Source organism: Accipiter gentilis, chromosome 23, assembly GCF_929443795.1.
Source record: "Accipiter gentilis chromosome 23, bAccGen1.1, whole genome shotgun sequence".
NCBI lineage: Eukaryota > Metazoa > Chordata > Aves > Accipitriformes > Accipitridae > Astur > Astur gentilis.
In genome coordinates this window covers 4,765,664-4,779,912 of record NC_064902.1, presented here as the reverse complement: position 1 = coordinate 4,779,912, position 14,249 = coordinate 4,765,664, and the positions used below count along the sequence as shown (strand labels likewise).

Sequence of the window (14,249 nt, the reverse complement as noted above, 5' to 3'; positions counted from 1 at the left end):
ACAGGAATGTATAAATCCTTTGTTGGTGACAGCTGTCTGACAGGATAAAATATTTTAGTTAATTGAAATGCATTAACAAATGTATTGTCCAGTAGCTAAAAATGAAACTCATCAAAGCAACTTAAATTACATTTCTAGGAAGATAATTGATTGAAAATGTATGCGCAACATTCAGTTTATGACAGATTAACATACTTTGTGACGTGAGGATAAGAGTTCTTGGTGAACTTAGCACCAAATATTTTAGCAATGTGCATTCCTGAAGTTACGTTGAAGTTGTTATTTAAGGCCTTGATGCTACCACCATGTGTGTGACTGCAGTGGGTGATACTATGGCTATAGCTGAGCAAAACATACGTATAAATCACCCCCAATTAGAGCCTAAACATAGCATCTTTGGTAAGTTTAGAAGTAGCTTACACCTGTGGAGGGACTCATAGCAGCATGACTTGCTTAGCACTCTTTTATATACAGTCCTTCTTACATAATGTCAAGTTCAAAATTAGTAATGAGTGATTGTGAACTATTCATTGTTCCATATAAGAGCAGAGTAGCATATTTTCTTCATAAATGGGTTTAGAAGGAAATTTTTCTGCTTTTAGTATAGCTTCTGCCTTGCCAATTTTGCTTTGCATTCTTAGTTATGGCTCTTAAGCTGAATAACTTAAAACATCTTCCTTAGAAGAGCTTTAGTATGCAGAAAATTGCAACGCAATTTTCAACAGCTGAAGAATAATACATTTTGTTTAAAAATAGATACTCCAAGTGTGTTCACTTGCATGGCTCTGTGTGTGTGTGTGTGTGTAAACTCTGTCATGGGAGAAAGGGAGGACTGTGTATTCCATCATGATGGTTGTCCCTTTGTGATTTGAGACTATTTCTGTTTCAGACAAAAGTTCCCATAAGATTCCCTGCTTGGACTCCTGAAGGAGCTGGAAAAACAATTTCCGTCCAGAAGTAATAATAGCATGGGCTTTTGGTTTTGATCATAAACTGACATTTAAAAGTCATCTGAGGAAAGATATTTCTTGATTAAAGTCAGGTTTTGCTTAATGCAGTTGTAGTTGATCTTTCCCATCTGGTGTCGCGCTACTTGATGTGCTATCTTTCAGTTGCCCAGTGTCCACTTTACAAAATCCCATAGGAGTTACGGACTCCCACAGGAGACCTTTCAGTGGATTGGGTCATTCTGTTACCCTGCTCATTCCTCGGCTTTTCTTTTCCCTGGGGAAAACATAGAAAAGTTGCACAGCAGAGAATATGAGGTGATAATCTTGTACCCACAAAGTATCTGGAATTGTAGTTCTGTCAGGACTATTGCAGCTTGTGAATACTGTGTGCCTTGTTTGTTGTTTACGTGCCAGACCCCACATTTTACCTGTGGGATTTAGACATTACATTCGATACGTGGAACCTGAAAGGTAGATTGTGTGACTGCATTTCCTGGGTTTTACTCCCTAAATTGTCAGTGTTTAGCATTGCTTGCTTAATCCTGGGTGCGGTAGTTTTACTTCCTGCTTCTGCCGCACCATTGCTCCGAGGAGTCCCCCTTCGGCGAGATGGGCAGACACCTCCTACCTGGCTCTGGGCGAGGTACTGCTTCATGCTACTGTCACAACTTCAATTTTAGCAGGTAATATGCCTGAAGAGAGATGTAGGTATTTGTGGTTTGGCTTTTTGTGTGTTTTGTGGATCGCTAAGATGTGATCTTTCTTGCTAAGAAGCTGGATTTTATCCCAAATCCTGTGAATTTCACACAAGATCAGATTCTCACAGCATTTAGATGGATTGCCAAACCCCTGGCATTTAGGGCCCAGAATAACTCTGCCTGTGTGCAGAACTCACCAAGGCACTCCCTCCCAGGTACAAGGAAGCTTTTAGACAACTGAAAATTTCACGCTTTGAGATTTCCTTGAGATACTTCTGGTTTTTGTACAACATAAAATACCACCCACTAAAATACCATGGGGGTAAATACATTGTGATTATGGCAGCTACACAGGAACTCCCAAACAAGTCATGGGTGCATTTTACAGCGGTTTGAAAATTGGAACTCTTATCTAGTTCCTCTGATCTCTTTTCTCTTGTGATTCCCAAAGGCCTCAGGATGGGTGGATGAAGATAAAACATGACTCAGTGTTTAGCTATGGTATACTTGGGATCTCTTGTAAACGAGGAACTCAACTCTTGAGTTCACCAGATACAAGCTAATCCTAAATTTCTAGGATTTGCAACCTGGAGCAAGAGATGGCTAGATTTTCCAAGTCCTGTGATATCAGACCAATGAAGGCACATAATGAATATCAAAGATACGGGTTATTGAGAAGGAAAGCCAAAAAAACTTGGTTTATGTTGTCATCAGATGAGCATAATTCCACAGGGAGTAAAGCTGAAAAAAGATCACTGTTCTGCTAGGCAAGTGACCTTAGAGCAGCCACGTTTTCATGCTCTTAACTACTGTGCACTTTGTGGCCCCTTATGTGTCTTTGTTCCCAGGATAGATCGTGGCCTTTATCCCCATGGTAAATACAGTACTAGATACTTTGTAGAAATTAAAACTGGCAAATTCCATGTGTTTTATGTCACTTGGCGTTCTGCACAAACCCCCTTCAGTTTGTCATAAATTCCTAAACCAGAGCAAGGTCACATCTGGTAGCAATTCCAGTCTGCCAGATGAGGCGTAATCCTATAAAACCGAATTCATTTTCTCCAGTGCTTTTCAAAGACGAGCTCTCCCGCTCCTTTTCCGTAAGACATTCCACTTACCCTGTGAGCGCGGTAGAATGATTTAGGCTGACAGATTTTTCACACTTTATAAACTGCAAGTCTTGGAACACAGCTTTGTATCCAGTACATAAGACAGTACAAGCAAGTAACAGTGTTGAAGTCTTCACGATAACAGGCTGTGTCTAAGTTCTGTTTTCTTTTGCAATAGCATGTCCCTGCAGGATGCCGTAATTTGTGTTCTTTCTCACTGTTTTGATGTATATGCATCTCTTCCCACTGAGTAACCTGTCACCTTACATACTGCATACAGTATTTAAAGAATTTTAAATTAATTTTAAATTAAAATTTAAAGAATCCATACACAGCTACTATTCTGCATTTCGTTTATGTGCTTTTAAAATAGTTACAGCAAAAGTTATGTGTCTTAGGTAGTTCAAGATACACACATTGAAGACTAAAATATTAGATGCACTAACAAAGTAATGGAACGATGATCAATCTTTGCACACTGTAGTAACTGAGAATAGCTCTAATTCCCAATAAGATGGAATTTTAATAGTAGTCAGTAGTTTTATGTTTTATCATTTTCCATTGTGCCATTATATTTTGCTAATAGTGGTTATTTTGGTATCTCATTGCCTTTATTATTTTATGCCTTCAAAGTACTATATGGAACTCGGTGATCCAGTTTCTCAAAAGGAGTAGCAAACCAGAGCGTACTAGTGAGAGGTTTGGTGGGGTTTTTTGTGAAACTGTGATGTATTATATATAAGGTGTTATTAAATCAAGTTAACAGAACTTAGTTAAAAAAAAATATTCTTTCAAGGTTTCCTATGTCTTGCATAAGGACTTCTAAGGCCTGTTTGTACAGGTGCACGATACTGTTTTGGTTTTTTTTTCTCCGAGGTAACCAAATTTAAGTATCTCTTGATAACCACATGAATGATACTAAAACCACCAAACCATCAAAACTTAAAAAGCATGTCAGAATTTTAAACAATTAGTATCGTTACTCTTAACTATTAAACTATTAAAAATGCAAGCTAAAAGTGGCAGCATATTAAAATCCACTGCAATTGGAAAGCACTAGCTAGAAACCACCTTGTCTACTCTGATTTTTCTGACCTAATTTATACCCTTTTATAACCTCTTTATTCACAGGGCAAATATCCTGACATTGTCACCCTTCCGGAAGGACTGCTGGGGGATTATATAGTTCTAAGGAACCCTAAACATTCTGGGTAAGCCAATAAATGCGTTTCTTGATTTATGCAGATATAAAGGATTGTGAAACGTGTATTGACAATCTATATACATAAACAATCTGCTTGAACATTAAGTCACTCTTTGCTTTATAATGCCTCTAAACACAGGGATTAGATGATGTGTGTTACATTTTAGGGCTCTAGCCCCACATTAAAAACACTAGGAGAAAAAATTACCACCACCACCCACCAAATATATATATAGACACAGGTCATGTGCATGTGGCCTTGTTAGATAAGTCAATCAATTGTATTGCTACTGTGTGCTCTTGTAAAAAGCTAAGTGGAAAAAAATAAAGGGCTCTCGCAGGCTTTTAATTTGCATTTTAAGGAAAAAAAAAATCTATTACTGTCTTGGTTTTGGAAGCTTATGCCACAATGAAGAGTCTAAATTTAAAGTTTAGGAATATGGGATGCATCCTCCTCCTCACGCATCAGAAAACATCAGGTTTGGCTGGATTTGTTCTGTCTTGGTTTTCTTTCTGCATTACAAGACCAGAGCAATGGGCAGAAGAGATGCTGAGGCCAACATCCCTCCTATTGTGACAGGGTGGGCCACTGGCAACCATCCTCTATGAGATAAGGCAGGATTCCCCCCCCCCGCCCCCCAGGCCTGAACGAAGGAGCTTATCTGTTCTTGCAGGCAAAGGCCAGGGTGGCAGCCTGTCAATTACAGCTCATACTTTCTTCTGTGGTCGGAGGGACAATGAGCACACAGCACAGGTCTTGGTTGTCTTTCCATTGAAGAATGGAGAGAAAAATCACAGTTAGCACGTTACTGAAAGCAACCGCAGCTATATTTTCCCATTGTTTTAGAAGGACATCAGTTAGATGGAGGGGATCATTTCACTGCCATTTATGATTATTACTCTACCACACATGCTGGATTTGTTTGGGCTCCCTGCTAGCATGTTCTGGCAGGTTTGGGTTTTTAAATTGAGTAAAAGAAAAAAAATCGTTGAAGTTTCATGTAAGACAATATAATTGTTACTGTCAAGAATTCTGTAAGGGCCAAGAAAAGTAGCTATTTTGTGAAGGGACCAGACCATTCCCTTCTCCTATTACATCTTTGCTATAATATGCATTAATTTATATGGAAAAAAACTGGAAATAAAGCATAGCTCCCTCTGTCACATTTGTTTGTGGAACCAGCAAATAAACCATAATAGATAGTGCTGTCTCAGCACTTTAGTGCCCAAGCTGCTCTTAAAACTGAATGCTTTAACTCTGAGATACATTCATTCAAAATGAATTGTTGTTAGACCATCACAGTTAGTTACAAAATAAGCTGTTTTATTTTACAGTTTCTCTTCATGTTGACAGGTGTCAAATTCCATTACACACTCCCTCTCACCCACAATCACAAAATACAAGAATTTAAAAATCATTTCAGTGGGTTGGTAGAAAATACACTTGCATATTAATTTGTCTGCAAAATCCCAGAACAAGCTGTGCAGAAATTCTCAAAGGATTTTTAACAACGAAGTGGCAAAAGGCTGACAAATTGTATTTAAAGGAAAATTTTACAGTCACGATTGGTCAAACAGCACTGAGAAATGACTTGTTATTGTGCAGATCAGCTTTGGATTAGGAAAGCCTTCCTTGCCATCAGGAATACTCCTCAAAGCAGGGGCTGGAGGGGAATACAAAATGCAGTAAAAGCAGATGGGATGGTACAAAGCAGCAGAACTACTATGACTGTAGTTCTACAGTAATTCCTGTGTGTACTTGACTAGACAAACTCTTCCCCTGCAGAAGCCAACTGCCTAATTGTTCATTTAGTGTGGTGTAGTGGTCTTGTCCCACTGCAAAAGCTGAAAATTATTATTAGCCTTGCAAAACCATCAAAAATTGAATGAGTAGTGATGTGGTTTTTTTGTTTTGTTTTGTTTTTTTAATTAAAAGCAACCAACTGCAGGAATCTAGGCCTTGGATATATTTATCCCTGTGTGTTATTCTAAAAATGCCATGTCTAACAATGTCAGGGTGGGCTTTATTCCAAACCTATTGGAACACCACTATTCTCATCTGTGTATCTAAGCATAATACCTGGCCACAGATATTATGCAAGGGGTAGGGCAGGGAGATGCACCCTCTCTCATTTTTCTTTCCTCTCTTACTTTTTACCACTGCACTAGGGACACTTACTGTTCATAAGAGACATAGACAAGAAGCAGGGGAAAAAGCCCTTGAGGTTGAAAATTTGAATGTACCTGGAACCTTTCCTTGGCAATAGATTACTGGTTTTCCTTGGTTCAAATAGAAGTAGTTCTGGTTCCCAAACACAGAGCTGGGCAAGTTGCATTACCTGAGGTGAATGTTGTTAAAGAGCATAATGAGCACGAACCTCCCAAGACTGTACTTTCTGCTTTGAAGAAACCTTTAAAGATCTTTAGGCAACTGTCTTAGTTAACACCTAACTAACTTTTCTGTGCACATGATACAGGTTTGAATTAATGATTGTCTGGAAGATACATATAGATGAAGAAGGGAGAACTACGCCTGTTCTGGACCTTCTGACTAAAGTACCGGAGCAAGGTAACGTCATTCACTCCAGAGACTTTTTGAGTAGAACGCCTGTCCCCTTCTTTGCCCAACATACATCTCTCTCTTTAGACAAAAAGGAAATACATCTTTGCAGAGCCCAACCAGGCAAACAAAGCCCAGTTTAGCAAGCAGCTAAGCTTCACCTCTTGTATAGTTTAAAAGGGCTTACAAAAACAAGTATGTCTTCATCTTCGAGACAGTAGGTAACCTGTTTTATCCAAAAATACAACACTGACAGCTACTTTCGGTTAATAGTGCAACTGTTTGAAAATAACGTTCATTGTTACATTTTTCTTGCAGTCTTGGAGCAGAAGATGGCAACTCTTGAAAATGCACCCACCTGCTTCCGAAGCATGCTGCTTCTGTTTGGGATTGAGACAGCTCTCGAGAATCTGATCAAAGTGGTTGGCTTGGAAAAATGAATAAGAGCATGACTTACAACAGGTAGCAATTTCGAAAGTAGTTTTAATTAAGATATTGTGTTACACAGTCTATAATTTTATTGAATATAAACATTAAGTTATTTTCCATTTAGAAACCATACTCATAAAACATGCTATCTGTACAATTATGGCACGTTATATATAAATTGTCATGACATGAAAATAAATACAGCCATTTAAATACAAAAATGCCAAATAAAATAGTTACATGTACAGAGTGATTCCATTATAAATTTATCTTTCTGAATCATTAATGTACCAGAGTGGTTTATCTTCTTAACATTTTCTAGATACCTGGAAAGTGTTAAAAGATCATGCACTGTCAAAATCAAGTCCATAAAAATCCATTTCATTTCACAGCTCTTTAAAAGTACAGTGATTTTAAAATGACAAGAGAACAGTAAGAGACTCCTAGAACAAAGAGTTAAATAGCTTTCTCATTAAATTAGGGTGGAAGTAGACAATTTGAAGATTTCAAAGACATACTATGCTTTAAAAAAGGGGGGGAGGGGTAACTGTATGAAGTAACTTTTTTCCACAATGTAAGTGTTGAGACAGCATTAAACTAAACAAGAAAGGACCATTACACTTCCGTAAAGAGAGATGGACAAGTTAACTACTGCTCACTGCAGTGCTTTGTTTTGATTTCCTAATTCTAGGAGGAAATTCTAGTAGGTAACACATTACAAAAGCATCACATTTCATGTATTCATCCCTGAAGAAACAAAACAGATTAGACAGATGCCTTGTAATCTTCCTTCCCTTCCATCAGATGTACCGTTAACTTATTTGTGAGCTCTCAGCATTTTTCTAGAGAGCTCCTGCTCTCCACTAGCTAGCAGAACCAAACCACCTTATCCAAACCAAACCAATGTGACTGTAAGCCATGTCCTTCTCAGGTAGAGCGCAACAGTTGTTGGTCCTGGAACGAAGGGGCCAAAACCACCAACTAACTGTGGCCCCTCGAGTAATGTTAGGAGACTTCCTTTACAAGTCCACAGCTGCTCTAACCATATAAGCAGTACAGCTGCCTGCTCCATTTCTAAGTTATGACAAAAATATTTTATAGCAATTGTGAAATAGGTGGAGAAATCAAGAACTAAGGCAACCATATGTTTATAATACCATAATTTTAAGAATCCACTATTTGATCACTGAAATAGTCTCCTACTGTTCTGGTAAGTCAGGAAAAACTGACAGGCTGGATTGGTTTGGGTCAGAATCTACAGCTGAGCAATGCCAGAGATTAAGTTTTGATGAACAGCAACTCTATAATAAAATACCTTGTTAGATGTAAGGCAGACTGATTTCAAGTTTGGAATCCAGTAGACAAGCTATTTTATCCACTGACATGTTACTGGTTTAGCTAGTTTAGTTCATCTTTAGCTCCTTCTTGCATGAAAATGAAACTGTTCAATCAGCACATACATTTCTATTTACACACATACGAAATGTGTGTAAAGTTACAGCATAAAAACCTGCAACTTTCCAGCCATGGATAGTCCTTCCTTCCTCCCCTTGTCTAACAGCTGGAGGATTTCTAGATTTAACAGTAGCTCTCTTTCCCCCCAGATTTTCTTTGGAAAGAAGGGGTTATTACCACTGCCCACTACCAGCTGATGGCACTGCTGAAGTTATCACATTTCAGTGAGAGCAGCCCACAACCCTATCCCAGAAAGGCACACTGTCACCTGGAAGTGGAATACAAGAGACTGCTAACATGGGTCACAGCTCACAGCAGAGCTCTGTTGCTGTGCGAGTGGTGTTACTCTCCATTTCTTATTTCTTCCTTGAGTTGTGCCAATATACAGCGTTTTCTGCTTTTGCTTTTTGAATTTCAGGTAAAATGGAATAATTCAAACATTACACCAAGATCCCAATATAAATATATTTTTTTAAATGTTAATTTACACTATCCTGAAAAACATTACCAGTAAGCATACACTGTATCCAGGTAACAGCAGTTCACTGTAGCTTGACTAGCATCTCTCTGCACATTTCAGAGTGTGTAATCCCCCAAGTGTATGGGAAAAGCGGCTGTAGATTTTATCATACTACCCTCAGTTTTGAATATATCCTCAGTCTCCAACTCAGGATCTTCCTTGAGGATGGCTTTTACTGCAACATCTCACAAAACTTCAGCTGCCCATACCGATGCTTACAAAGTAAAACCATCATTAAATTGCTCAAGAGTGACACAAGCTTAGCTCCAGTACTCATCATGAGAAAGTGAGCCCCTGCAGCTTCAACACAGAGAATCAGATACTGTCACCTTTCTTCTGTGTCACTTAAAAAGAACGAGCCTGAAAGCAGCTGCTCACGCGTGTGCGGTATCAGTGAAATAATGTCAACATTTGACACAATCTGAAAGACCTGAAATAATCTGTAAAACTCAGAATATATTATTCTTATAGCTCAGTTTAAGTTAGGTAAGAGTGAGCTGTGGTTTCACCTTCAATAGCAGCATATAATGTATAGAAAATAAAAGACCAGTATGTCAGATGAGTTAAGCCCAGCTATCACATAAAACTCAAAGAAAGACGCTTACCTTTAATCCTCTTCACTTAGTTTCAGAAGCTTTAGGTAGATACAAGGTGATCACAAACCTTCTGGAGGCAGTGTGGTGTTCTTAATCTCATGCATTAGAAAAGTGTTCTGCAGTGACATGGTAGTTCCATAGATCAGTAACACTTGAGTAGCCACTTCAGTTGTATTTTCAGTGGACTTAATGCTAAAGTTTTAGATTGGGTTTTGTCAGAGCATTCCCTCTTCCTAGTAGGCATGAGTGAGACTCAAAGCACTAGCTCCAAGGCATTTCTCTTGTTAGTAATTAGGTTTTCTATGTTAGTGCAATACTTCAGGAAACCTTTAGTTCTGTGCTCTTTCCATTCTAAGGAAGTAGACTTTTAGTATTAATTTGATCTGTCCTCTAGTTCCAAGGTATGGCACATTATCTGTTCTGTCCTATTAAATACATTCATTAAGGTTATATAGCAAATGCGTGGTTTAGTGCTATTCCATGTCTTTGAAAAGGCATACCAATTAGAAATCATTTCTTAAAGCAAAAACATTCACAGCTGAAAAATGCACTGAACACAATAGAAAAGAAAAAAAAATCACCATAATTGTATTCCATTAATCTTTCACTTTCTAATGTGTTTGAATAAAAATAACCTTAAGGAAACAGTTACACTTTATGGAGAACTAATGTGCAGTCTTCATTCTCCTTGAAGAGATTGGACATAACTGGGTCATCTTTGGCCTGTACATTCTTCAAATAATAGTTTACTATCTTGCCATCAAGTTTGTACTGGTGAGGAATGCTTTCATATGGTTTTAGATCAAGGTCCAGGACAGAAACAGAAAAGGTGAATCTTGATTTGGATGTTAGTACCACAGGTCTTTGCTCAGAGCTGGAAAAGAAAACCATATTGCACATCTGAGTCACTGAAACTAACATTTTTCATTTGTGTATCCCGAGTCCCCTTGCAAAAGTGACTCTAATGTTTATCTTGGAATTTTCATGGGAGCCTAAGAAAATAAACTTCAGCTAACGTAGCTCTTAGGAAACTATAGCTTCACTAGTCTTAAAGTGAACTTGCTGGCATGTCTTCCTGTTGTTTCCCTTTCAGCTTCCACATGACTTAAGTCAAAATATTACTCTCAATTACTGTCTCTTTGTGTTTAGTAAGTCTAGTCTGTTTCTAGGTGGTATGCACACAAAGCCACAGCGTTATTAGCTACCAGAAGCAGAAAGAATCACTGCAATTCCTACTTAAGTTCAAGGTAATACAAATTTAGTATCGGAACTAGTGTCCAAGCATACTGAAGGATGGAGGGCTTAAGTCAGCCATTGCACAAGTCATCTCCATCATCAACATTTTATTCAGAACTGCAGGGCAAACACAGGAAACATTCTCTAAAATAACAAGGCTTTGGTAAAGCAAACCCCCCTACATAAGAGCAGACTATTATTGCTGACACAAGTCAAAATAGGTAATATTGTGGCAAAGCCTCCTGCCCTACAGTGAAAGATGTCACCTCTTGATTACTGCCTTGGTTTTATTCTAATTAGGCAGTTAAAGGCAACTCATCTTGCAAAAACTCTCATATGAGGACACCAAGGCAGAGAAATTGTACCTAGTTAAAACCACGTACATCTACTATGAACAGTCATCAACTCAAATTTCAAGAAGGGTGTAAATATAAAAACCTTCACCCTTTTTACCAACTTAAAGCTCTTCAGAAACAGACATTTGTCCTGAACATCTTAAATGAGAACTCTACCTTACTAATATGCTCACAGCCAAGTATTTGGATACATCCCCACCCCCCCTCCAGAAAGCCCACCACACTTTTTTAAAGTTACTTGAATTGACTGAACCATGGAAACACATCTTCAATTTCTAACCGAGGAGTCATTCAAAAGCAGGTCTCCCTTACCATTCATCTTGTAGACAGGGTGAAAGGGCAATCATGATGGAGCAATCTTTAGCAGTCATTGCTATTCTGTACTGCTGCACCTATACAACATAAAAATAACAAATTTTCACTTGTATTTGTGTTTGCCTTTTATAAAGAACAGTATTCTTTAGTAAAGGCATTAGTATAGTCAGTACATTAGTACTTTAAGAGCTGGAAATTATCTCTATAACAGTTAGTTAGCAGGACCAAGTGGTTTTACAGCATCCTGTGTAAGAATCATGTTTATTTCCTACAGCTACTTTTCTTGAAGGCCAAAACAGCACCAGTTCATGCAAATAATAAATGCTTCCTCAGTCTAGAAAGTAATAACCAGCTTTATTCTTCTCTCAAGAACTGGTACTAAACTTGTTTGGTTTTAACTGCTTCTGCCATAAAGGTACACTCTATCACAATTAAGAACTTTAACCATACCAACCTCTCAGCCAGCGGTGATGCTAACACACTATCCAGTGAGACAGGTGTTTATTAAAATTGACAGACTAAATAAGCTCCAGCAACATGCACAGGAAAAGTACCTTTGTTAACGCAAATGCTACTGTCCCATCATCTTCAGTTGAAAGATCTAGCAGCTTCTCATAAAATGCTTCATTGTAAGGTCCATCTATCTGTAATGTACTTCTAAATAAATTTTAAAAGAAGATTTACTGACAGCCAAGATGATTTACTGTTTTTCAGTGAGATCCTTCTTCAGCAGCCCAGATACTCAGATTAGAAGAAATCAACAATAACACTGATAAACATGGCAACAGGTTAATACTTAGAGCTCTAACACACACCATGACCAGTCCCCATTATTCTCGTATCACTCAAGATTTGCTACTGCTTAGGATTTGGGTTGGGTTCTTTAAAAGACGAATCATTCTTAATCCACTGCCACCTGCATATCACCACAAGTACAGTATTTTTTTGAAAAATGGGTAAGTTTCAAAATTTATGACAGCTTGCAGAAGCTCCCAGAAGCCTGGCTGAAAACATTGGGGGTACACACTTATCTGACAAGGCCCTGCTCTGCCCCCAACTTCATGATGTGTACCAGCAAAGGGAGGGCTTATTTGGCCATCTTCCTTCCCACATTAAATACCCGAAAAGCTGAATGCATAAAAGTGGGGTTTGCAGCATGCAAACACCACACAGATGAAAGAATACACTTTCTAATTATTTCTTGAATGTATAAATATACAAATAAGCCACACTGCAAGATTTAAACAGAACTTAAGGCCAAACCGTTGCCCATAAAATAACCCTTCAACTCCAAGAGTCCAAAGAGCTGAAGGAGCCCAGGCAGCAACGTCTTGCAAGTGAAGCCAGAGTGCCCTCGTGTGAGCAACGGCAGAATTACAGGGGCAAGTTACAGCCCGACAATGCAGCAGCATCCAAATCAAGGCTTTTTATAGCAATTATTGTTGCAACTAAGAAGCTTTAGTTGAGAACAAATGTAGCTGCTTGCAATGCCCAGTATTTCTTCACGGGCAAGAAACACCATAAGCTGAAGATTCTTGTGCCTCAAGTATGATTTGATCACTTGCAATGTGGGTTACAACCCAGCCTTTGGAGCCATTATCACACAACGAGGGCAGGCTGGGCAATAGCAGATTCACACCTTCTGTAAGATCTTGCAGGCACAGGCTGGATTGCTGCTGAATATCAAATTTGGGGTTTTAAAGGGCAGGCTTAGGTAGGCCAATACAGACTTGAGTTACTGCAGCCATAGGCCTAGCTCTGCAGGTACTGAACGCAGGAGAAACCAACTATCTGTTTTACTGTACCTTTCCTCAAATATACAACCTCCACTACTAAGGAACAAGGCATTTTTCTCTCTTACCCTGTTGTGAACTTCCCATAATCATTACTTAAAAAATTCAGGTCAAAGTGACTGGCAACAAAACTTTTAACAATAAAACTCATCTTTTATGTTATCTGGCATTTCAAATTAGAAATTCAGAATATGCAGTATCATAAAGGAAGGGTGTACACAATACAACAAGGGAGAACAAATGGTCGTGTCTGCATAGAGCCAGTCTTGTCCGTGTACCTACTTAATGAGAACTGGAAAGAAAAGCCATCAAGTCTTACCTCTCTTCAGGAAATTCCTCTAAGTACTGCTCAACTCTACTGTACAAAGGATAGAGTCCTTCAATATCCAGCATGTCAAGCATCTGAGCCTGAAGGGTTTTATAAAGGAGACAACCCCTCGGTAAACCAGAGCTTTCCAATTTATGTTTACCTGGAAGAAAATGTATTTTCAAATAAGGCAGACACCAGTGTCATCGAGAACACTTCAGTTTCCAAACACTGATGTGCCAGGTGCATGTACTAACCTGCACATTTAAACAGCACATATTTGACTGCAGAATAAAACACCTGGTATACAACTCTACAAATTACTAAAAAAAACCACCAACCAAAAAACAACACACCAAAACCCACACACTTCCATTGCAATCTACTTCTCCAAGTCTAGAAGAGACATTTTTCTTATGAGTTTGAAGTCACCACAAATTCACTTTCAACAGTATGAACTGTTCCCAGAAAGTCATTTAGCATTTCAGATATCACGTCTTTTTAATATAGTGTAAATAGATTTGTATTTGCTATCATTTCTGTAAGATAGCTCTTCTGCCAACACAATACAACAAAACCAACCAGCAATGAAAAAGCTCTTCCTCAAAAAGCAGAGTAAGAAAAGCTCTTCCTCAAAAAGTTGTTTGTGTAATTAGGATACCTAGCAGCATCTTGAATAATCAGAGCTTTACAAAACTTAGGCACTGAGGAATTAATGTTA

General features: G+C 38.5%; 2 protein-coding genes across 9 annotated transcripts in view; one reads left to right on the top strand and one right to left on the bottom strand.

Annotated features, from left to right (window-relative positions):
* Positions 1 to 14,249, top strand: part of CENPP (centromere protein P) — a 160,213-nt gene that overhangs the window by 145,440 nt on the left and 524 nt on the right. Inside the window, exons 7-10 of one of the 3 annotated variants that reach the window (XM_049826838.1) lie at positions 3,889 to 3,968; positions 6,439 to 6,530; positions 6,840 to 6,983; positions 12,143 to 12,165. In XM_049826838.1, the coding sequence (XP_049682795.1) occupies positions 3,889 to 3,968; positions 6,439 to 6,530; positions 6,840 to 6,961 (294 nt within the window). In that variant the 3' untranslated portion in view covers positions 6,962 to 6,983; positions 12,143 to 12,165. Of the gene's footprint in view, positions 1 to 3,888; positions 3,969 to 6,438; positions 6,531 to 6,839; positions 7,095 to 12,142; positions 12,166 to 14,249 lie in introns of those variants that run through there. The other 2 variants (XM_049826837.1, XM_049826839.1) reach the window with 2 other exon arrangements.
* The window catches only part of IPPK (inositol-pentakisphosphate 2-kinase), a 50,528-nt gene continuing 43,153 nt past the window's right edge, over positions 6,875 to 14,249 (bottom strand). For 4 of the 6 annotated variants that reach the window (XM_049826827.1, XM_049826825.1, XM_049826829.1 and 1 more), the window contains 4 exons: positions 13,541 to 13,691; positions 11,983 to 12,085; positions 11,426 to 11,505; positions 7,171 to 10,395 (listed from right to left, as the gene is read on the bottom strand). In XM_049826827.1, the coding sequence (XP_049682784.1) occupies positions 10,170 to 10,395; positions 11,426 to 11,505; positions 11,983 to 12,085; positions 13,541 to 13,691 (560 nt within the window). In that variant the 3' untranslated portion in view covers positions 7,171 to 10,169. Of the gene's footprint in view, positions 6,949 to 7,170; positions 10,396 to 11,425; positions 11,506 to 11,982; positions 12,086 to 13,540; positions 13,692 to 14,249 lie in introns of those variants that run through there. The other 2 variants (XR_007509315.1, XR_007509314.1) reach the window with 2 other exon arrangements.